This window comes from Aedes albopictus, chromosome 2 (assembly GCF_035046485.1).
Source record: "Aedes albopictus strain Foshan chromosome 2, AalbF5, whole genome shotgun sequence".
Lineage (NCBI taxonomy): Eukaryota > Metazoa > Arthropoda > Insecta > Diptera > Culicidae > Aedes > Aedes albopictus.
In genome coordinates, this window is record NC_085137.1 from 326782468 (window position 1) to 326807263 (window position 24796).

The window sequence follows — 24796 nt, forward strand, 5'->3', positions numbered from 1 at the left end:
GTACTCTAGAACACTAATAATATTCGCAGAATTCGGTTCGCGCTTCTAACAACGCTACCAACGGCCAATTTGTTTAAGCTAAGTGGTGAATATTTGTGGAACCTAAGTGGGTACAACGTGGTTTGATTCGCTTTGGTAACTATTGGGTATTTCTGTTATTGTTGCTGTGTTGGTACCTTTAGATTGTTTTGTGTGGAGTGTGTGAAATATGCCTGCATACACAGAACTCAAACATTCGATATCTGATCTCTTGTTGATGGTGTGAGGTGTGTTTAGAATGTGACAAACCTCGAGAATTGGAAGAGCTGTTTGCCTTCTGTGTTGGTCTAGGATTTGAGTTTTTTCTAAATCAAAACGATGTTGCTGATCAATGCTGTGTTGCAGGAGTGCTGTTTTTTCCCTCAATCGTTCCAATTCGAATTTCGTCCTGGGGCTGTCGCTGTTGCTGGAAACCAGTTCTTCGAGAAGGTTTATGGTTGAACGATGTCCGCTGATCCGTTTTTTCAGTTGGGTAGTTGTTAACCCTACATAGCTTGCTGCACAGTCATTGCAGGGAATGCGGTAGATGACATTGTTCCGCATCTCCGGGGGTATGACGTCCTTCATGTTGCTGTATAATCGTTTGGTGGTTTTCTCATATCGTGTCGCAAGAACAACATTTGGCAGTGTGGCTTCGAGTGACTTCTTCAAACGTTGTGTCTCCGAACGTGACGGCAGCTGTCAAGAAAAAGTGTTGGAATGGGCAGAATACCGCATATACGATGAACCGCTAGAGGAGAACGACGGCTGCATACCGGATATCGGTGAATGGGACCGACAGTTACTTCAAGTCGTGAAGAATCTTCTAATGGAGCTTATTCTAGCATCTGACTTTCTTGGAAACCAGAGATTGCTGGATATTACAAGCAGAGCAATCATCGATTTAATAACAAATGAACCAAAGCGGAACGTTGAAGATAGTTTGACGCTGGATTATGATTTCGTTGCTGAGTAACAACAAAAAGAATATTGTAGCGTATGTATGGAGGATGAGACTGATTCTGATGATGACGACGATAAATAAAAGAAAGCAACGATATATTCAGTAATCTTTTTGTTTAACCTGCCATGAATTCCCAAATGGATATCGGTACAAGTGCAGCTATTTCTCATGTTTTGTTCATATCCAAATCCATGTTGAACGAAAAATTAATTGTTTTGGTATAAAAAGATTAATCAAGGTCTACTATGCATTTATTTATGCTATTTCCATCTCAACTTGGTCTTATATTCCGATTCGCCAAGAAGCTTAAGGACAGACTTGTTAGAATCCCAACATGGCCGCCAAAATGGCCGACTTTGGCACCTACTCACGATTTCTAGGGCACAAATCTCTTCGTAAAGAAAACCAGCGCACCTGAACTTCTTATTTTAAGCTTATTACAAGTGAGCAAGAACAGAATAATACACTGCTTTGTTTTGTAACGCTTGCTTCTTGAGATTTGTGCGTTTGAACTTTCGATGCAGTGTTGAAGTGGGATCTCAAGACGTTTGTCCTTAAGGACATCTAGTGCTTGAAGTCGCTGTATTGTTCAATCGTGCGTCCTATCTTAAAATATTCGGTAGTCGTCTGGACCCCTTAGGGATCATTCATAAATCACGTTGATTTTTTGGGGGGAGGGGTGGGGGGTCTGGCCAAAGTCTACTCTCCATACAAATTTCAAAATTTTTGTATGGACGATAGTCTACGAGGGGAAGGGGGGGGGGGGTGGTGTTCTGAGGTGGCCAAAATTTGGTCTACGTGGTTTATGAACGGCCCCTTATACCAACGAGATACAGCGCATATAAAGTGTACAGCGAAAATTCATTCGTTTTGCGCTACGGCAATTTAGGTTGAGGAACCCTATTGCTTTGCCGAGCTACGAGAGCCGTTGTCAGCTAATTAACTTGGAGCCTTTGAGTGCGCGACGCAATGTAGCCAAAGTTTGCTATGTAGGTGAACTTCTGCAAGGCAACATAAGGTGCCCCGCTCAGCTAGGTATGCTACACGTCAACATACGCCGCCGTAGTCTACAATCCCATCCGTTTCTCCACCTCCCGCCAGCAAGCACATTTTCGGCCATTTAGGGTCCGAAAATCACCGGTTTTAGTAGAATAGCGTATTTTTTCGTCGAATCTTCATGTTTTTTTGGTCCCATACCATTTTTGACCACTTTAGGCCCCTTCAGGGACCACTTAGCCTTGAGATACGGACTTTAAATTTTGACACGACCATTTCTTAGCTAAAACGATCATTTTCCACTAACGAACTTATAACATTTCCAATTTTTGCAAAATAAGGGACGGCCTAATGTACATGTAAACGATTTCAAAGCAGATAAAGCTGCTTGACTATCGGAGAATATACAAACGTTTGTATGTTTATACTTTCTTTTTAAACAAATAGAAACACATTCCAAAATTGCTTGTATTTTAGCTTGGAAGACGGTTGGCCATCTTCTTATTACAACTGAGAGATTTACACCACCTGTTACCTGTTACTCCTGCTCCTGTTTGGTCATTTTGTTTCGATCCGTCAGTGTAAAATATTATAGATCCAGGTCGAATATGTGGTCCTTCCACGGTCCAAACAGTAAACAACTCTGCATACTTACAACTTATAATATTTGTGAACTTATAATTCCGATTGTCATGGCAGCAGATTATTATAGTAGTTCAGTAACATATGTGACGTCAATAATAGGAAAGCACGTTTGTCACAATTCTTGGAGGTAAAAGCACGTTTGAAAAATTCTTGGAGAAATTCAATGATTCTTTGAAACAAAAAAAAAACTTTGTGTAATTTCAAAATTTCTTGAAGAATCACTTCAAAAACTCCTGGAGAGTCCTAATAGAAATTCTAGAAGAAACTCCCTTATAAATTCCTAGAAAAATCCCTGCAAAAGCCTTGGAAGAATTCCATAAGGAATCCCAAGAGAATCATTAAGGGAATTTCTGGAGAAATTCTTAGAGGAATATCTGGAGGATTTTCTTAAGAAATCTCTGAAAAAATCCACAAATTCTAGATAAATCATTAGAAAAAATCCTAGGATATCACTAGAGGAATCCATGAATAAACCCATACATAAAAGAACTTCTTGAGAAACCAATGAAGAATCCCTTGAGCAAACCCTAAAAAAAATCTAGCGATTTCGACTGATATGAGTACTTTGGATTTACTTTGGTCTGGCTTGCAGTCTTAATAAGTTGGCCTACGAATTTATTATCTTGGCTCCAACGCTCCCCGGAAGAATTCGTAGAGGAATTCTTGAATAAATACCAGGGGAGATTTCATGAAATAGCACTGGAGAAGCATTAGCGAAATTTTAAAATAAATCCATAGAAGAATCTCTGGCGGAATTACTTGCATAATTCCCAAAACAATCTTAAGCAAAAATTCAAGTCATTCATTCATTTATTTAGTATTACATCAAATTCAAGATAAAACTGAATCAACAATATTTCTCCATAATACACGGTTCGTGGCTGCCGCTCTCCATCCTCGGTCGCGCCCGATGCTCGCCAAGTCACGCTCCACCTGGTCCGCCCATCGTGCTCTCTGCGCTCCACGCCTTTTTGTGCCAACCGGATCAGTTGCAAACACCAGCTTTGCAGGGTTGTTGTCCGGCATTCTTGCAACATGCCCTGCCCACCGTGTCCTTCCGGCTTTGACCACCTTCTGGATGCTGGGTTCGCCGTAAAGAGCAGCGAGCTCGTGATTCATTCTTCTCCGCCACACACCGTTCTCCTGCACACCACCGAACATCGTCCTTAGCACGCGTCGCTCGAAAACTCCGAGTGCTTGCAGGTCCTCCTCGAGCATGGTCCATGTCTCGTGCCCGTAGAGGATCACCGGTCTTATTAGCGTTTTGTACATGGTGCATTTGGTACGTGGGTGAATCTTTTTCGACCGCAGTTTCTTCTGGAGCCCGTAGTAGGCCCGACTTTCGCTGATGATGCGCCTCCGAATTTCACGGCTCACGTTGTTGTCAGCCGTCAGTAAGGATCCAAGGTAGACGAATTCCTCCACCACCTCAAAAGTATCCCCGTCTATCGTAACATTACTACCCAGACGGATCCGGTCGTTTTTGGTTCCGCCTACCAGCATGTACTTTGTTTTTGAGGCATTCACCACCAGTCCTACCTTTGCTGCTTCGCGTTTCAGGCGGGTGTACACGTACAGCTCTGCCACCGTTCCAAATGTTCTGGCAATAATATCCATGTCGTCCGCAAAGCACACAAATTGTCCGGATTTTGTGAAAATCGTTCCCCGGCTGTTGAGCCCGGCTCGTCGCATCACACCTTCCAGAGCAATGTTGAAGAGTAGGCATGAGAGTCCATCACCTTGTCGCAGTCCCCGGCGAGATTCGAATGAACTAGATAGTTCACCCGAAACCCTTACGCAGTTTTGCACACCGTCCATCGTTGCTTTAATCAGTCTAGTCAGCTTCTCAGGAAAGCCGTTTTCGTCCATGATTCTCCATAGCTCTGCGCGGTCGATACTGTCGTATGCCGCTTTGAAGTCGATGAACAGGTGATGCGTTGGGACCTGGTATTCACGGCATTTCTGGAGGATTTGCCGTACGGTAAAGATCTGGTCCGTTGTCGATCGGCCGTCGATGAAGCCGGCTTGATAACTTCCCACTAACTCATTTGTTTTGGGTGACAGACGACGGAAGATGATCTGGGATAGCACTTTGTAGGCAGCATTCAAAATAGTGATCGCCCTGAAGTTCTCACATTCCAAATGGTCGCCTTTCTTGTGAATGGGGCAGATTACCCCTTCCTTCCACTCCTCCGGTAGCTGTTCGGTTTCCCAGGTCCTGACTATCAGCCGATGCAGACAGGTGGCCAACTTTTCTGGGCCTATCTTGATGAGTTCAGCTGCGATACCATCCTCACCAGCTGCTTTGTTGGTTTTGAGCTGTTGAATGGCATCCTTAACTTCCCTCAGCGTGGGAGTTGGTTCATTTCCGTCCTCCGCTGCACTGGGGTCGTCTTTTCTTCCGTTGCCGTGGGCTCCCGTGCCTACGTTCTCCACGCCGTTCAGGTGCTGATCGAAGTGCTGCTTCCACCTTTCGATCACCTCACGTCCGTCCGTCAAAAGGCCTCCGTCTTTATCCCTGCATATTTCGGCTCGCGGCACGAAGCCGTTGCAGGATGCGTTGAGCTTCTGATATAACTTCCGTGTTTCTTAGGAACGGCACAGCAGTTCAATTTCTTCACACTCCGCTTCTTCCAGGCGGCGCTTTTTCTCCCGAAAGAGGCGGGTCTGCTGTTTCCGCTTCTGTTTATAACGTTCCACGTTCTGTCGCGTCCCTTGCTGCAGCATTACCGCCCTCGCTGCGTTCTTCTCCTCCAAAACCGTTCTGCACTCTTCTTCGAACCATTCGTTCCGTCGATTCCGTTCCACGTACCCGATGGTGCTCTCGGCTGCGTCGTTGATGGCTGCTTTCACTGTACTCCAGCAGTCCTCTAGAGGGGCCTCATCGAGCTCGCCCTCGTCTGGCAACGCGGCCTCGAGATTCTGCGCGTATGCTGAGGCGACATCCGGTTGCTTCAGTCGCTCTAGGTTTTACCGTGGCGGTCGTCGGTACCGTACATTTTTTTTTATTTTTTTATTTTTTTTTCTTTTGTACCCGCCACTATCCCCCACACCAAAAAGCTCTATAGAGCTTCCTGGTAGTGGACGCAACTACCAAGCATACTCTCTGGACAGCACAATTGAAAGTAGAACGATAAATTGTATGCTTGGAATAATTTTAAACAACGAATGAATAGGATAGTAAGAATTAACTAATGTAATATCCCAGTGGAATATATATTCCTTTTAAGGGATTTACAAACAATAATATTATTAGTAAATTAACTTAAGCTGGTTTAACAGATGATATCATGATCATAGTTGGTTTTCGCTAAGTTGACATTTCATATATATTTTCAATTTTAGCCTAAATGTGTTGCGATTTGTTAACTGTTTCAGGTCAACAGGAAGCTGATTAAAGTTTAACGGGCTCATAAATCTTATACGTTTTTGAGCAAAACTAGTACTTGCTCTCACTCTTTGCAAGTTGTTTGCTTGCCTAGTTCCATAAACATTTGCTACTAGAGGAAATTGTATGTTGTGGTGCATTACAGTACTGTGCAGAACGTCGAAAACTAGTTGATGAGTTTGTAAATCACATAAAGCTGCCAAAGGCAGAATAGTGTGTGAACGATCTGAATACAGCATGAGAGTAGGATAAAGCAAAGGACGTTTAAACATTATTTTCAGACAGCTGTTTTGCAGAACCTGTAGTTTTTTTAAGTTTGAAATGCATGCTCTTCCCCAAACGGAAACCAAATAGTTGAACTGTGAATGAATATAGGCGTAATAGAATGACAAAAGGGCTTTTCTAGATACAAAAGTAGAAATACGACGCATAATGCCACACAAAGATGCTACCTTCTTTCCACATGATTAATGTGGTTCTTCCAGGATAACGTAGTATCTAATAAAATTCCTAAATATTTGAAGTAATCCACTCGTTCGATAATATGTGTTCCTATTCTCACATTGCTACTGTAAACTATTTTCTTTCTAGGAGAATGAAAAAACATAAGTTTGGTTTTAGATAGATTTAGTGATAGAAGATTAGTATTAAAGTAAGCTAACAAAGTTTGCAAATCTTCTTCCATCTGACGCATGATTGTTTCACTACTACTGCCCGGGTAAAATAGTGCCGAATCGTCTGCAAACAATCTGGGGATTCCGTGAAGCGGCAAATTTCCTAGGTCGTTTATATAAGCTAGAAACAAAATCGGACCAATATTACTACCCTGTGGGACGCCTATGTTAATGGGTTTTTGAGAGCTTTGCACGCTATTAACAAAAACAAATTGTTTGCGGTTCTCCAAATAACTTCGAACGATACTGTTTGCAATCCCACGAATACCATACATTTCAAGCTTATCTAAAAGAATTTGATGGTTAAGCGTATCAAATGCTTTTTTCAGGTCTAAGAACAGGGCACCAACTATCTTTTTGCTATCAAGCTCACTTAGAATACTATCGACTAGTTCAGTAATAACAATCAATGTACTGCAACCCTGCCTGAAACCATATTGGAACTTGTAGAAGACATTATGCTTATGTAAGAAATCCAAAATTCTTGTAACTAATAGTTTCTCAAAAATTTTATTGAACACTGATAATGTTGATATTGGACGATAGTTTCCGACATCGTTGGAGTCGCCTGATTTAAATATAGGGATAACTTTGGCAACTTTTAGACAATTGGGGTAGATGCCGGTTTCAATGATTCTGTTGAACATGTTCTGTAGAAGTTGAGCAAACGTAACTGCATTGTTTTTTATTATTTTAGCTGGTATGTTATCGGGACCACAAGCTTTGTTGTTCTCTAGATCACTTATAATCAAAAGAATTTCATTTGTTGTTGCAGGACGCAAGTATATTGAATCTGAAACTCGACGACTAATCGAAGAAGGAAAGCTAGAGCTACGAGAAATGTTAGATGCCAAGTCGTGACCAACGGATGAGAAATAATTATTAAAAATGTTAGAAATATCGCTATTATCAGAAATGATTCTACCTTGAATAGAAAGTTCTATTTGGCTTTGGTTTGATACGTTTCCTAAAATTGTTTTAAGGTTTTTCCAAAACTTGCTGTGGGGTGTATTATTCAGAAGTGACTCGTAATACTGCTGTTTACAACGCTTTTTTGTTGTTTCTACTTTCCTTGAGACGTGTTGTAACATTTCCTTCAGATGATTGTCGGATGGGTTCCTTTTCACACGTTTGAGGTAATTATTCTTCAATTTGATCAGAGTCCACAAATCAAATGACATCCAGGGACAGAAAGAACTCTTAACATTTGCGTGTTTGGTAACCGTTCTGGTGCAACTATTAAGCAATGTGTTGTATTTCTCGATAATTTCTTCTAAACAGTTGTTTACATCATCAAAATCACCAATGTTGTTCAAGAAATTTTGAAATTCAGATTCAAGAAGACGACGGTTAATTATACTTTTTTTTAGTAGAACATTTAGTTTTTTTTACGGTAAATTCATAGAGGTAATGACTATTGAGTGGTCACTAATGTCATTTTCAATTGTATCGTTTCTTATCCTACCAATGTCGTCTAATTTGGAAATCACGTGATCTAGTACATTGTTGCTGACCGGTCTTGTGACGAAGGTATTCGAACATACAAAATCATAAGATTCTAAGAGTGTTTTATATCTAACTACAACATTGTTGCTAGCATTATTTACAGGCACATTAACATCGCCAACAATTAAACAACACCGATTACGATTGGAGGACAGGGATGGGAACACTCACTTTTAAAGAGTTACACTCACTTGCTATTTTCTCAGCTAAGAAGCGTGCAATCAAGAAACGATGTATGGACGACTTTTTCATTGTGGTTTTGTCTAAAACTTTGCCGAATAGAGTAGGGGTCGCACACGCATACCAAAGTCGTGACAGAGTTGTAAAAGCGACTCTCCACGAGGTGAGTGTAATTTACATTCACCTCGTGGAGAGTTGTCTTCGCAGCCCCCTCACGACTTCGGTATGCGTGTGCGACCCCTACTCTATTCGGCAAAATTTTAGACAAAACCACAATGCAAAAGTCGTCCATACATCGTTTCTTGATTGCACGCTTCTTAGCTGAGAAAATAGCAAGTGAGTGTAACTCTTTAAAAGTGAGTGTTCCCATCCTTGTTGGAGGATTCAATTATATTTTCCAGTTTAACATTGAAATCGACAAAGTCATATGATGGCGGGCGGTACAACCCATGAATATCATAATGCATACCACTAATCTCTAACTCAACGTGTATGTGATGGAACCCTTCCTGACAAACATTTTTAATTACCCTTTGAGACAAACTATTCTTGACTAACATGGCAAGGCCACCATTTGACTGATTTCTACAAGAAAAATAACTAACATATCCGGGAATTTTATATAACGAACAATTACTATTATTTATCCACGTTTCACCAAGAACTATCACATCAATAGAACATTTACACATTTCCAAAGTTTGTAAGACATTATCAAATTTATCCATATCGTTGATACCCCTAACATTCCACTGTAAAATACGTAACATGTTAACATCAATTTCAGTATAACAGTCATTGAAATCATCTATATTGTGATGAAAGTAATTCAGTGAATTAGCCATTGAAAAATAACAATACTAAAAATAGAACTCCAATTACAGAAATCAAATACATGAATAAAATCATTGGTGCATATTTTTCGCATTTGGAGATTTTTCCCTGCAGTGACGGATAAAGTTATTCAAGTCGTCATGACATCTGATTGTCTCAGTCTTAGAACTCTCCTCATGCTTTACCAATATAGATCCATCTCGTCCTACCCAAACGTACATCCATCCTAGATCTTTTTGCAGGGCTCGCACATCGCGCAAAAGTTGTAATGAATACGGCGTCAGTTCATTCCTAACAGTTATTCTGGTTGGCTGTCGGTTTACTGTTAAGTTTTCATTGACTTGAGTTGATAACAAAACACCAAACTGTTTTTTCTTCTCAAGCAATGCTTTTTTCACTGAGTTCCGTTTAAATTCAACTCTGACTGGTGGAAGTGAATTGGCAGATTTAATTGACCCTATTCTAGTAGCTGACACCAAATCATCCGAACTCAGTTCAACTCCTATCGTTGAACTAACTTTTACTACGAGATCGTGGACATTTTCATTGGGCAAGGGTGGCACACCCAAAAATACTAAATTGTTAAGGCTTTTTTCTTTGTGGGCATTATCGACTTGCATTTCCAGCTTACTCAAAGTAGTTTTGAGAGATACTTGGGACTGTTTAGCATTTCCAACTCCTGTTTCAGAATTATATTTTCCTTTTTGAGTAAACTAAAATCACGAAGAATTTCCTCAAATTTTGAAGACAAAAATTCTTGAGACGTTTCAATAGCTGTAGTTAAAGACTTCATCTCTTCTCTCATGCTGAGCATTTCAACAGACACCACGGATTTCAATTCTGACGTAACAGATGATACTATCGATAAATCAATACTATTCTTAGATGTAATTTGTTTGAAATGACTAGAGCAACTATCAGAGCAAAAATAGGAATTAGTTTTTAAGCGGACAGCTGCTTTTCTTGATATATTTCGACAAGTGAAGTGGGCAGATACACTACAATATTTGCAAGAAATGATTTTGGAGTAATCAGATTCCTGTTTCTTACAAACAGTGCAAATCATACTGCTATCCATTGCAGGCAAAAACTGAAACACCTATGAAAGAACTTTCCAACGAAAATAATGCAAAAAAAAATATACAACACAAGATACAGAAAAACAGACACACAGATAAAACAAAATAAAACAAACTGAATGTTCGGTATTAAAGTGATAGAGTAAATTTCATCTGCTGACCACAAAAAAAAAAACAAGTTACATGGAACACGTCATTGCTCGGTTAGGTTCGCTTCTACGAAACTGAGGTGTACCAATCATTCACACATTGGAGCTTCTGATAGTGCTACTAGCCACACTGTGCAACTACGGCGAGAGCTCCTTTCTATCTTTAAGCGACCAAATCCGCAACTGTCGGAAACCACACTATGAGGTGTGATACGAATGTGTTCAATTGAATCTATCGAAAAAAAAAAAGGTACACCAAAGCTTCTAACGCATGCCTACGAACTACTTGGTGGCAGCCGTATACAGCAGAAAGAGCTACTGGCGATTGACAGAACCACAATATGTTAGACACCAGTGTGTGTACTCTAAGATGTACTAAAACCTTCACACCATGACGCACGGTAGCGTTCGCACCAGAGCAGCAACAACAACAGCAAACAACAGCAGACCACGTTCACAGCTCACCGGATGAAGCAGAAAGCCACTACACAAGCAAGGACCTATCCAATGGAATCTAACGATATAAATGGGTCAAACCAATTTGTTGGTTTTAAGATGCTTTTACTCTTAAAAATCACTGCACTTCAACGGAACTTGATCACTGACAAACTAATAATAAGACGGCACTACAACAAGTTCACAAACAGCAAGCATTTGAAGGCAAATATTAATGCCGTTTTTCTTTATTATCCAGTTCCAACCTGGGTTGGAACTGGATCAGATCACAGTTTCAACCCCAACCCAACTTCGGTTTCGCTTGTACTAAAGTTTGTTTGACGTTGTTTGTTTACACATTTTCCGCCAGTCCAGTTCCAACCCAGGTTAAAAAAGAAAAACGGCATAAGAAAATATGCCAAAGGTAAAAGACCACTATCAACTGTTAAACCAGTGCTGCCAGAATGATTGTTACATTGTTGATGACGGAGAGTTTTGGGCGCAATTTGACCATCACCAGATAATGGTCGGAGTCGATGTTGGCGCCACGATAGGTCCTGACGTCGATAATGTCGGAGAAGTGCCGTCCGTCAATCAGAACGTGGTCGATTTGAGATTCCGTCTGCTGTGGTGATCTCCAGGTGTAACGATAACGGAGGCTGTGTTGGAAAAAGGTGCTACGTATGGCCATATTTTTGGAGGCGACGGAATCAATGACTCGTAGGCCGTTTTCGTTCGTCTGCTGGTGGGCGCTGAACTTACCAATCGTCGGTCTGAATTCCTCCTCCTGGCCTACCTGAGCGTTCAAATCACATATGATGATCTTGACGTCGTGGCTTGGGCAGCGATCGTACTTGCGTTCGAGCTGCGCGTAAAATGCGTCCTTGTCATCATCAGTACTTCCGGAGTGTGGGCTGTGCACGTTTATTATGCTGAAGTTGAAAAATCGGCCTTTGATCCTCAACCTGCACAATTCAAGTCAAATCACTTGATGAATTCCTAGAGGAATTAGAAACCCTGAAGAAATTCTTGGATGAATTCCTGTAGACATCCCTTAGGCATTTTTTTGAGAAATCATTGGAAGAATTCCCATGGAATCCCTATAAAATCCTCAGAAGTTTTCCTTAAATATTCTGTACAATCCCTGGATATTCCCTGTAGAAATTCCAAGTGGAATATATGGATGAATTTATGGTGTAATTTTTCGAGAAATTGCTAGAGAATCCTTCGAGAATTTTTTACCAAAACCCCTGAAAGGATCTCTAGTACGTAGTGGAATACCTGTAGGGATTTTTTGAGAAATCCTTGAGAAAAAAAAACTGGAAAATCCCTAGAGAAAACTCTAGAAGAATTCCTGGATAATGCCTGGAGAAATTCTTTGTGGAATCGCTAATGGAAACTCTGAAAGTTTCCTGTAAAAATCCTAGAGGAATTCATAGAGAAATTATTGGACGAATCCATGGTGCTTTCTTAGAGAACCCTCTGGAACAATCCTTATCACAAATTCCAGGAGAAACCCTCTGAAGAGTTCCTTGAGATATCTTTAATTTTCCTTTCACATAAGGATCATTTTTGATCCAAACCGTATTCTACGTCACCGACCTATTCCTAACGTGATGCAATAGAAAGGATAGAAGAATTGCTGAAGAAATCCCTACAAGAATAAAAAATCCTCATATTTAGTAATGCATGAATAAATTCTTGAAAGAATTCCTTGGGGAATGACTGGAGGAAACCTTGAAGAATCATTAGAGACATCTTTGGAGACCATACCTAGCGAATCAGTCACTGAAAGAATTGCCTATTGCTTAGGCGCTTGAGAAATCCTTTGTGAGCTCCACGAGGAATTCCTGAATAAATCCCTGATGAAAATTCTAAAGAAGTTACTGGGAAATACTAGGAAGATAAATCCATGAAAGAGTTCTATGAAAAATCACTGGAAGAATCTCAATACATAAATGACTCGATTGTATCAACCCCCTCTCGGAACACATTTCTTGCTTTCCTCGAAAACCTAAACATTTTTTTTTCAACTTTTTATCCGTCTATGTTCGCCCTTTAGCTGTAGTTTGATGATAAACATGGATGAATTGGTTGAAGTCTTTAACCGCAATAAGTTTGTCGCAAAATGGGGCTGACAAAATCGGGTCCTTACTGTATGATCAATTACGGAATCCCAAGAATTCCTCCGTTTATGATTCCTTGCTGGAGTTCATATAGGAATCTTGAAAGATTTCCTGGGTATTCTAGAGAAATTCCAGCTGGATTCCTGAGAATTACAAATAATTCTTGCAAGAATCTATGGAGGAATTCCTGAAAAAATCGCAGTTTTCTTTAAGTTTTTTGATTGTGAAGGTACCGAAGAAGGAGAATCAGTAATTTACTGTGCCTGCTTATTAATGTTGTTTTAAAAGGTTGGATAGCGCAATAACCAAGAAAGGCAGAAGTATGTTAGTTTACAAAATAATCTAGGTTTTTCTAAATGTAACTCGCCAAATTTGTTCTTTTCGTGTTGTGTATGTGAAACTAAAGACATCAACTAAAATACTTATTAAATCACGTTGGGAACTGCTCCCTCAAAAATGACCTAATGCAAAAAAAAGGATTATAAAATGGAAATGCTTGGCGTAAAACACATTTTCCTAGTTCAATCAGGTTGACACAATCGGATTAAAAAGCTGACACATCGGGTTGTCACTGACGATGTTTTTTTAAGTGATAAGATTTGTTTTAAACCAACATTTTGAAAATAATTGTTCTTTCGTTCACATATACAGGGGATAAACAAAATGATCAGGACAGGCAAAATTTTCAATTGTCAATAATTTTCAACTAGTTGTAACTTTTCGAAAAGTGCATTAAATCTTCTCAAATTTGCACTGTCTTCTGACACCGAAGATATTACAGCTGAAAGTTGGCTATCGGATAATTATACCTTTTTCTAGACGCCTTATTACTTTGTGGAGAGTAGCCCGATCTTTTCCAAATTTTGACCACTGATACACAACTAGTTGAACTACTTACAGTGAAAATTTGAGAATATTTGATGCACTTTTCGAAAAGTTACTACTAGTTGAACATTTTTTTGGCAATTGAAAATTTTTCCTGTCCCGATCATTTTGTTTATCCCCTGTATGTGCACCAATCTTCTGAATCGGAAAAAAATCCTCACAAATATAATTCTCAAAGAACTCCACATATCATCATTCACCATCGAACCAAGCACCAATCGAGAATTTCCCGCCAACAACATGGGCCCAGTCCTCAACCAAGCAGTGTGCAGTGGGTCACCGTACGCTCGGAGGCACATCGGAGAATGCGGATCACTATTTCGCTCGCACGTTGTCCCCATTGTACTGAACTGGCGTGTATGTTTACGATCGATCTAAGCCCCAGCGACTGGGACCACGCCAGGTCGAACGGTGAGCGCGGCAGCCACTTTTTGGCATTTGTCTCTACATGATCCACGACCTGTTGGTAGGTACACGGTTGACGACCAACGACAGTATACAGAACGGTTAAACGATAGTATACTATAACTAGATGTACCGGTACCGAGGTTCTGATCGTTTGATTCAACAAAATATTGTTCGCTCTCGAGATCTCTCACTTCCCGGCTCGTTAGTCACCGTCACCGACCATCAGGACACCGAGCTGCGAAACGAGAGCAAACTCTGTCGCCGATGCGATGCGACGGACGAACCGGACGGACGTAGTTGCTGGATAGTAGCGGTGACGACGACGGTAGATCGCGTCAGGCTGCCGTAGTTAGTGACGCATTGATTTAAGTTTTACTAGCCCGTTCGGGTGATCGTCATTTGATCGTTCGTTCTGAGAGAGCTGCCGTCGCGCGCCCGAGAGAGATAGTGCAAGCAACGACGGCGACGACAGTCGCGCGCGGGAAAAGGGTTCAACCCACGAGAACGTGAGCGGGCTCGATTGCTCGCCGCCGCCGTCATGTGTGTCGGTCGGTACGTGTGAGTGCATGAGGCGGGGGTGTGGTAGATCCTCCGATCTACGGGACGCCGAGAATCGAGAAAAAGTTTGTGTTTGAAAGGCAAGAAAAAAAAAACGGTGCTGGCGATCTACTCTGGTGACTCCAAGATCTATCTCCCCAGCCAGGGTGGAGTTTAGTATAAAAGAACCCGGGTGCAATTGGACCGATATCATTCACAGTTCAGAACTCGTCGTTGAGCGTTAGAAGAAATCGCAAAACTAGCAAACCAAACTCTTAAAAATGGCTTTCTTCAAAGTGAGTGGTATTGCTGTGGTGCGGTGTTTGAGGAAGAAGTTGCGGAAATTCTAGTGGCGATTGATCGTTTGGAACGGTGGTGGACTTTGGATCCTTTTGCGGTGATCAGTTGGAATCCAGGACAAGTGATACGAATAATAAGTTAAGGGTGTTTTGGTGATCAACTGGTCACGGTTGAAGTGATCTCAATATCCAGTAGTGTTTCCAAATGGAGATCGTTCACGATTGTTTGATTCGTGATTTGCTGATTGATTCGTTTTCCTTTGCTATCGTTCCCAGACCGTTGTCTGCTTGGCTTTCCTCGGAGTTGCCGCCGCTGGTGTCGTCCCACTGGCCACTGAATACAAGGGAGATTACTACGTAAGTATCTGGTGCTTTTTGACGGTGATTAACTGGAATTGAAAGTGGATTTAAAATTTATTCATACATCCTTCGTACCCATTGAAATTTGACCAGCTTCTTCGAATTATTGTTATTCTATATGCATTCGACGCATACAACGAACTTCTACAGCATGGTTTTTGGACTTTATGGAGCGATGTTTCGAAACATAATATGTTGTCGTAGCTATCAATCATTTTATTATAAATTTATCTTTGAGCACTTAACCTTCTGAAGAATGTTTTCGGAAGGAAGCAAATTTCTTGATGCAAAGAATTTGTTATTTTTGCAATAGGGTCGCGTTCTGTTCCACAATTATCTTGAAATTTAAAGGTTTTGTTATAAATTTGTAGGCATGAATTGATTCGTTTATTCAATTTTGAACTTTTGATATGTTGGTTGGCATAAATTATTATTATTACTTTATTAGTGAGGCTTTCAGCCACAGGCTGGATCACCTCCTAGGCATAAATTGAATAATGTAACAATTTTTGGAAACAAAAGTAAGATTCTGGTACTAAACGTCATGTGTGGAATGTGGCGTTTCCACATTTTTATTTGATTGTTTTTTTCGCTTGCCTTTACATGAAATTGTTATACCGTATGGTAACCACAATGAAAATCACATGAAAAAATCTCTACCGATTATGGACATCTGGATTGGCAATCCAAAAGATATACTCTCAGTTTGATCCTCTTACTGATTTTACCCTAAATCAAATTTAGACAGTTGAAAAAGTTGCAAAAAGTTGTTTAGAGCATTGAAAGAGCGATTTTTTTTAAATGCATTTTAAAAACTATGGTTGTTTGCTCCAATCAACTCTTATGAACTAAACGATAAAAAAAATATAGTATATACTTGCGTCCACACGGGAAGAAGATACTTCAAAATTCGTTAATTATGGTAAATCGCCAATTATTGCACACCCCAAAAACTCGCCAATTTTTACACTCCTCCTAAGAAAAGCATGGAACGTGCAACAATGTGGATCTTTTTCATCGGTTTTGTCGACTACGATTCAACATTTTTGAAAACAAGGTAGAGGTTAGAAAAACTAATCTAATGTGCAAGTATTTATTAAGGTATTTAAGTTTTCAGCGAAGTATCGGATGCACAATGACCGAGAGTTGCATAATATTAAAACAAATGAGATTCGCTACTAGCTTGATATTTAGCATAGAGCAGGGGATCTCAACCTTTTTGAGGTGGCGACCCCCTTTATGAATTGTCAAAACATCTGGGGCCCAATGAAAAATTTTAGAAAAAAAAAATGAGTAAAATGAACAAAACCGAGGTTTTTGGGTACAGTGACGTAGCCAGAAATTTACTGTAAGAGGGATTTTCGACGATCAATGATGTTTTTTTTTTATTCGACAATCACATGATGTCATGTTCATTCAATTTGAGTCGTAGCTGTGAAATAGCGGCGCTGCCGAAAGGTGTTTTATACTGAAAATTTGTTCCTCAAATTATGGTGTTTGGGGTGGCGGAATACAAAATTGAAAGTTTTTATAATTTGCGCAAAATAGTACAATTTATTTTGGTAACATCGCGGCCCCCAGGACTGGCTTCACGACCCCCCAGGGGGCCGCGGACCACCGGTTGGGAATCCGTGGCATAGAGCTTCCTTAATAATTGAACATCGGTTTTGAATTTGTCTGACATCTTCTTCTTCTTCTTCTTGGCGTAACGTCCTCACTGGGACAAAGCCTGCTTCTCAGCTTAGTGTTCTATGAGCACTTCCACAGTTCTTAACTGAGAGCTTCCTCTGCCAATGACCATTTTGCATGCGTATATCGTGTGGCAGGCACGAAGATACTCTATGCCCAAGGAAATCAAGGAAATTTCCTTTACGAAAAGATCCTGGACCGACCGGGAATCGAACCCGTCACCCTCAGCATGGTCTTGCTGAATACCCGTGCGTTTACCGCCTCGGCTATATGGGCCCAGAATTTGTCTGACATGTTTGTCTTAATCACATGAAAAATCATGATACATATTAGAATCTTAAAATCCACAATGTGTCTACTACATCACTACTCAACACTCAAGTTGAGATCTGATGCTTGATTTTAACAACTAATCAGTATAGAGAAACTGACTTGGAAACAGTCGTAACATTTAGCACAATTTGCTTTAAAACATGAAAATTGCCTAAATGCTGCTTCTTCGAGCGTTTTTTGGCATTAGTTGGCAATTTTTGGTAAGGCTTCTTGTTTGAATTCTCTGTTAAAGTAAGCTGAACTTTGTGCTGAACTCTTGAAGTAATTCTTATCCGAATTAGTTTTGGAATCTGTTTCAAAATTTCTTTAAAAATATTATATTTTCATGAAGAGCTTCCGCTTTTTGCAGATGAATGCTCTGTTGTTAAATTTTGTTACAAAACTCCTCAAATATTTCGATGAGCCATGAAAGAAAATCTGCAGAAGATACGCTGAGGGAATTTCCTTTGAAAATCTCGAAGTTTTTCCTGATAAAATATCTGAAAGATTTCCAAGATATTTGGCGGCGAAATTCTGGAGAAGTTAAAATACCGCGTAAATTTCATTCATAAATTCTTCGATGTTTTTTGACACATATTTCCTAAAACATACTTGTTTAATGACAAGTGACCCAGTTTTTGGTAAAATTCTTGGTTAGTTTTTGCAACTAGCTCTCGTAGATCCTTAATAAAAGTCCAGTACAAGCCCTGGAAATATTTTTCAGAAGAGTTCTCCGCGGTAATTGTACTCGATATAGCTAAAATCGCTTTTTGATTATTTTTCAAAGTATTTTTTTTCCATTTTTAATAAAACATCTAATAACCAATGCATTTTAAGGGCCAAGAATAAATTGCAAAAAAAAATCCCTGGAGAAACCGACGCAACAATCCGCAGTGCTTCGTTTCTTATGTAATTCCTGAAGGAACTGCCCTTCCCGAACTTTGGGAATAGATGTAAAAACTGCCTTAAGCACAAAGTGCTGACGGAATTCCTGACGGTTTTTAAAATCAAAGCTTTTCATATTTCTATGAAATCTTTTCGTGAGAACTTTTTTAGTTTAACACGATGAAATTGCAACACAGAAAATATTGTATAACTTTTGATTGCGTTCGTCAAAATAGCTAATTTTTCGACCATGAATAGTATATTATGTGAAGCTAATACCATAAAATTTTCATTAAAATCGGTTGAGTATTGGCGCATATATTGTCGATATCATAAAACGAGATTTTAGAAAATGTGTGCACCCATTTCAAAAAATTACTTAGGCTATAACTTTTTTGTTACCTCATCAAAACGTTTGAAAATTTCACTCGATATTCGTAACATAGTATCAATTCAGTGATAAAAATTTGATCGAAATCGGTTCAGTAATTTTTCTAGTAAATATCCAAAGCTCAAATCGCTTCAAGGTAAATTTTAGGTACTTTTTGACCATTTTTAGTTCCGCGTGCACTATTTTGACTGTAGAACTGGTAACACTGTCCCGATTTTTATAAAACTTTGACAGTGTAAAATTTGTTGTGTTAAACTGTTTACAGTGAAAATTTCAGCCATTTTTGTTGAGTACATTCAAAGTAAGAGCAGTTTGAATTTCACTATACCAAAAACCACATCTGCTTATTGTGACATAGTGCGACATATATGGCTATAACTTTTTAACGGCATGATCAAATTGAATGAAATTTTGACAAACTACTTCTACATACATACTTTACGTACATAAAAATTTTCATTGAAATCGGTTCAGTATTTTTGGCGCCAGCGTTGAAACGGCAAAAAAGTGATATTTTCTAAAATGTACGTTTGCACAAGATTCTCAAGTGGCAATTTCCTTGTTTCAACGATATCTCCGCCAATACTCAACCGATTTTAATGAAAATTTTATGGTATTAGCTACACATAATATACTATTTATGGTATAAAAATTAGCTATTTTGGCGAACGCAATCAAAAGTTATACAATATTTTCTGTGTGGCAATTTCATCGTGTTCGCCCTTTATGACCAAAGAAGTCAAGGAACTTTACGAAAAGTTCCTGGACTGACCGGGAATCGAGCCTCGCAGCATGGCCATGCTGGGTACCCACGCCTTTGCAGCCGTGGTTATATGGGCATTCTTTCTTATTATAAAACGGATGCATGTTAGATAGACATTTTAAAAACAGAATTGTAGCTTATGACGCAGACTTTCATGCTGTTGTAAAATAGCCACCAAACTTACAAACTATTTTTTTTGTTCAACGACAAGGGTATCGATGATTATAAACTCTTAGCATTGCTTAGGTAATTAATCTATGACTCTATTCGTAACTTTCAATTGATTTTGTGCATTCTCATAAAATTATCTCATATGAGGTTTTTTAAATCTCAGTACACTAGCAAATACTTGCTACATAATATACATGACAAAATCAAATGTTCGACGTTGACAGAGATCCTGCTTTAATTAAGTTTCACTGCATATAAAAATTTACTAATGGTTCCGTGAATTAAAGGTACTGTTTTAGTTCCTTCACCAATTTCTCTATTCATGCGCTTCATTCAAGATCCCACGTTACTTGAATAATTGTATCGTCTACCTACTGAAAAGCTAATCCATCCACTAACCATTCCACCTTCAGCGTCCGCATTCTCAAGCAGACAAGCCTTGCGACACATGAGTACTGTGCAGCAGTGCACACACTTCCTTATGAAGCTCGCTCATCGTCGTCAGAGCATCGCCAAAGATGACGAACGCGTGCGCTCCGCAAGCTTACTACATGATCTAGCAATGTCACACCCCCGTCCGGCCGCCGTCGTCGTCATAGTCGTTGTCGGTCGTTGAGAAATGCACTCGATATTTCATTGCATTAACTGCCTCCTCCGCTGCTCGTTTGAAGATCCAAGGAAAGGCCAACCAAGTGGTTACCTACTGCTGCGAACAGTCCGGCCTCTGCTGCTGAGTAGCGCCGTAAACATTCATGATTAATGACCCAACCTTGATCGCATTTCACTGCTATGAGTCTGTTGTTTTATTTTTTTCCTAGCGGCACGCACTCTCAACCGACCGACGGCGACCTTCCCCTTCGTCGTTGCGAAGATCAAACGATGCATATTTAGAGATTCCACGCGTTACCAGCGGGTAACTACCAGATCATCTATTTATGGTTCTAATTAGCGACATCTATTTACTAGTTGACGCTGTCGCCTTCAGCCCAACCTCTCCTCCTCAATTAGACTCCCATTAGGGGAACGAAGCCGTGCTAGAACACGCGAGCGCACAGTGACGTCTCAATTTCCATATTTTCCCACATTGCACTCGAAGGTAGATGCTGAAAAGCTATGTAACAAACAACAGACTTGAACAGGGCTGAAGTGACGAACCTCGTCGCTGCGGATGAATTTTTGGCGTGCCAACGATACCCGTTGCGACGATGTCATTAAATTGATTATAATCGAGTAATTACTATCGCTTGTGATTGAATTTTAACGCATGATTTGATGAACGGTTCCAACCGAGCGCCTGCGGTGCCTTTCACAGCAAGGAGTGAACGTATCTTTTAGTTCACATTTTGTTTTGCTCTGCTTCTCGTCAAACCACCAAACCAAGCGAACCGTGTTTTCAGTCGCTGTGCAATAAATCTCCATAAGTTAGCTCAACCATACCCCTCATACCCCGTGCCCAGATGCTATAAAATTGCTTTAATTCGAAGAATGTAAAGGTCAAGTTTGTTGTCAGCCTGCAGGCCATACATAACGGAATGCCTCCACCGTAACCGACTCAGGTTGTTGGTAGCTCACTTGTTGAACTTGATTTCCTTATTTCTCTTTGCAGTCTCACCCTCAGTACTCCTTCAACTATGGAGTCCATGATGGTCTCACCGGAGATGTGAAATCCCAGGTTGAGAGCCGTGATGGAGATGTTGTGAAGGGACAGTACTCCCTGGTCGAACCCGATGGTTCCGTCCGCACCGTCGACTACACCGCCGATGATGTTAACGGATTCAACGCTGTCGTCACCAAATCTGGCCCATCGGTAATTCACCACAAAGCAGCTTAAACCTCAACATTGCAATAAATAATGCATTTCCTCTTCCCGATCAGGTCCATGCTGCTCCAGCCGTCGTTGCCCACGCTGCCCCAGCCGTCGTCAAGACTGTTGCCGCTCCAGTTGCCTACAGCGCCCCAGCCGTCGTTAAGACCGTTGCCGCTGCCCCAGCTGTCTACTCCCATGCCGCCCCTGCCGTGTACTCCCATGCTGCCCCAGCTGTCTATGCCCATTCTGCCCCAGTTGCCTACAGCGCCCCAGCCGTCGTTAAGACTGTTGCCACTGCTCCAGCTGTCTACTCGCATGCCGCCCCAGCCGTCTACTCGCACGCTGCCCCAGTTGCCTACGCTCACGCCCCAGCTGTGTACGCTGCTCATGCCCCAGCTGTCTACGGACATGCTTACGGACACGCATACGCCCCAGCTCACGCCGCCGTCCACTACTAAATCTCTCGCCATATAGACAAACCTCCACAAACCTCACCTCCCCTAGCGCAAGTCGCCCCTAGAGCTGCTATCCCCCATCGGACGAACTGCCAAATATTATTTATTTCCTTCGATCCTTGAGTCTATCGTCCCGCCCTTGAACTTCAACACCCCCCCATCTAGCCGGCCGGAATAGCAACTTTACGAGTGGCTGCAGCTTTCGCAACAATGGACAACGACACAAAACTCTATCTTGAATTGTATGTATATAGTGCGCACCAACAACAACGGAGGGAAGACGAGCGATCGAACGGAAAGATCTAACGCTGCCACCGGTTCTGAAACGTGACTGTAGTTTTCTCTGGTATCGCTTATCTGAACTCCCGCATCCTACACTCCGGTCGTCGGTGGGTGCACACCCGCGTCCACCGACACTGGGGAGGTCGGAATTCGGTGCGACGCGCAACTTTGTTTTAAAGAATAGATTTCCCCGAGCGGGCTAAGGCCCTCTTCGGAATAAAGAAGCAAACGTACGCAAATGGCAATACAAACTCGAACAATACTCATATGTACACACATTCAATTGGGATGTTTTAATGCTCCTTTTGTTACGACGATAAACGACTAAGCCTGAACGTGATGGAACGAATTTGTACAGAGATGATACGCTGATGATGATATTAATTAGGTTAATAAAGACAAACTTTAAAATCAATGAAATCAAACTGGTTTACTTTCATTTGTCTATCCGAAAAGTCTTGGATTACAATACGAACACAACCTCTGCAAAATCTATGTGGGTGGGTACCTCAATTCAAAACAGTCAGTGGGTTCAATAACTGATTAGGGTCTTCAAAAACTTCCTTGACTATATGCCATCAAATCTACATGCGTTACTAGTGATCTTTCACTGTATTACGTTTAAGGTGTGTTCGCACCCTCTCTGGAGGAATTGTATTCTTTCTGCCATTTTAGCATAAATAGCCGATGTTCTGGGGCGGCAGCCTATTTATTAAATAAATAAATAAATAGAAATGCTCCTTAGAAAATCAAAAAGCGCTCCATAAAGAATGAACATATGTTCTATGAAAATGTGCAATGTTACCCATAAATAATTGAAAACGCTCCATACTTAATAAAAAATGTACCGGTAAAACATAAAGTTTTCTCATTAAAAGTGTAATTTTGCACCGATAAGTAATACTGAAATGCTCCATAATAAAATACAATTGCTCCATAGAAAAATGCAAATGCTCCATAAAAAATTTAAATTGTACCCTTAGAAATTGACTATTGTTCCATAGAAAAATTAAATTGCACTATAAAAAATTGAAATTGCACCATAGAATATAGATGAATTTTCCATAAGTATTATCAAACTGCACCATAGAAAAAAATGAATTACTCCATAAAAAATTGAAAATCCTCCATAGATAGCATATTCTCATAATTGAATTCGACAGGGCTCAATTGCTTTACATTGCACTGCTTTAGTGGTGCAAATATTTAAAGTTATGGAGAATTTTCAATTTTTTATGGAGCAAATTGTATATTATGTGGTGCAGCTTGATAAGACTTATGGAGCATTTGTCTATTTTCTATGGTGCAATTTCAATTTTTTATGGTGCAATTTAATTTTTCTATGGAGCAATATTCAATTTTCTATTGGTACAATTTTATTTTATTATGGAGCGTTTGCATTTTTCTATGGAGCATTTGTATTTTATTATGGAGCATTTCAGTATTATTTATTAGTGCAAAGTATCACATTTAATGATAAAATTGTATGTTTTACCGGTACATTTTTTATCAAGTATGGAAAGTTTTCAATTATTTATGGGTAACATTGCACATTTTCATGGAACATATGTTTATTCTTTATGGAGCGTTTTTTGATTTTCTATGGAACATTTGCAATTTGTTATGGTTGCAATAACCTTTTGCCGTTCTGGGGAGATCGGTTCCGTTCACGCAGTACCACTCACTGCTAATCAACTGATTGTTACGTCCGGTAGAAGTTTGAGCCTCAATACTCCATCATACGCCACGTTCTATATTACCAGGCTCTGGATGGAGCCCTAAGGTACCCCCGCGGTGGTCTTGTAGCTTCTCTCGCCTTCCTCGATGTCATAGATTACAACCCTATGCTTGAAGTAGCTCTCCAGTATCCGACATAGGCTAACGGGGATTCCTAGGTGGTGTATGGCGCACTCGATGGCGGCCCCAGCTGATGGTGTTTTGAACGCATTCTTTAAGTCCAGTAGATAGCAGCTTCCCGTTCGTTTAATTTGGAGCGCTATCTCGGTCGTTTTGGTTACAGTCATAATAGCGCCTACCGTTGATCGACCCTTCCGGAAACCGAACTGGTTATCCGAGAGGCCAGAGTCATCGAGTTTCTCGGTATAGACGATCATCCTCGACAGAATGTTCCGTTCCAACAGTTTCCCGGCATTGTCCAGAAGGCAAATAGGTCTGTTGACGGGTCGCCAGGTGTCTTCCCGGGTTGGGGCAGTAGCACCAATCTTTGCCTTTTTCGGATTGGTTCGTGTTTGTGGACGCATAACAATTTTAGTAAACACCCCGTTGATCTTCGCTATAGCAAAGCTCGCGAGCGACGTGGAAATTATTTCCTGGGCCGGAAAACGAGTACACAGATGATATATAGGCGATATGCAATATGCATACACTTTACACGCGGTTAATTGGAAGCATGTGCGCATAAGACCTCCACTTTAGCATCCTATTCTACACCATATACGACTTCGTGTTGGCTGGGTAGCTGGGCATTATCCGCTAACCAGTTCTCTGCGTCGATGATCTCGTCCAGATTTTAACACTGGAGAGTCGCTTCTGCGGTT

General features: G+C 40.6%; 1 protein-coding gene across 1 annotated transcript; it reads left to right on the forward strand.

Annotated features, from left to right (window-relative positions):
- Positions 1 to 14973: 14973 nt before the first annotated feature.
- LOC115254264 (cuticle protein 19) lies at positions 14974 to 22663 on the forward strand. The gene is made up of 4 exons (XM_029880184.2): positions 14974 to 15120; positions 15400 to 15480; positions 21301 to 21501; positions 21570 to 22663. Exons 1-4 carry the CDS (start codon positions 15106 to 15108, stop codon positions 21957 to 21959), a joined length of 687 nt encoding a protein of 228 aa, XP_029736044.1. The 5' UTR covers positions 14974 to 15105; the 3' UTR covers positions 21960 to 22663.
- The last annotated feature ends 2133 nt before the right edge of the window (positions 22664 to 24796 follow it).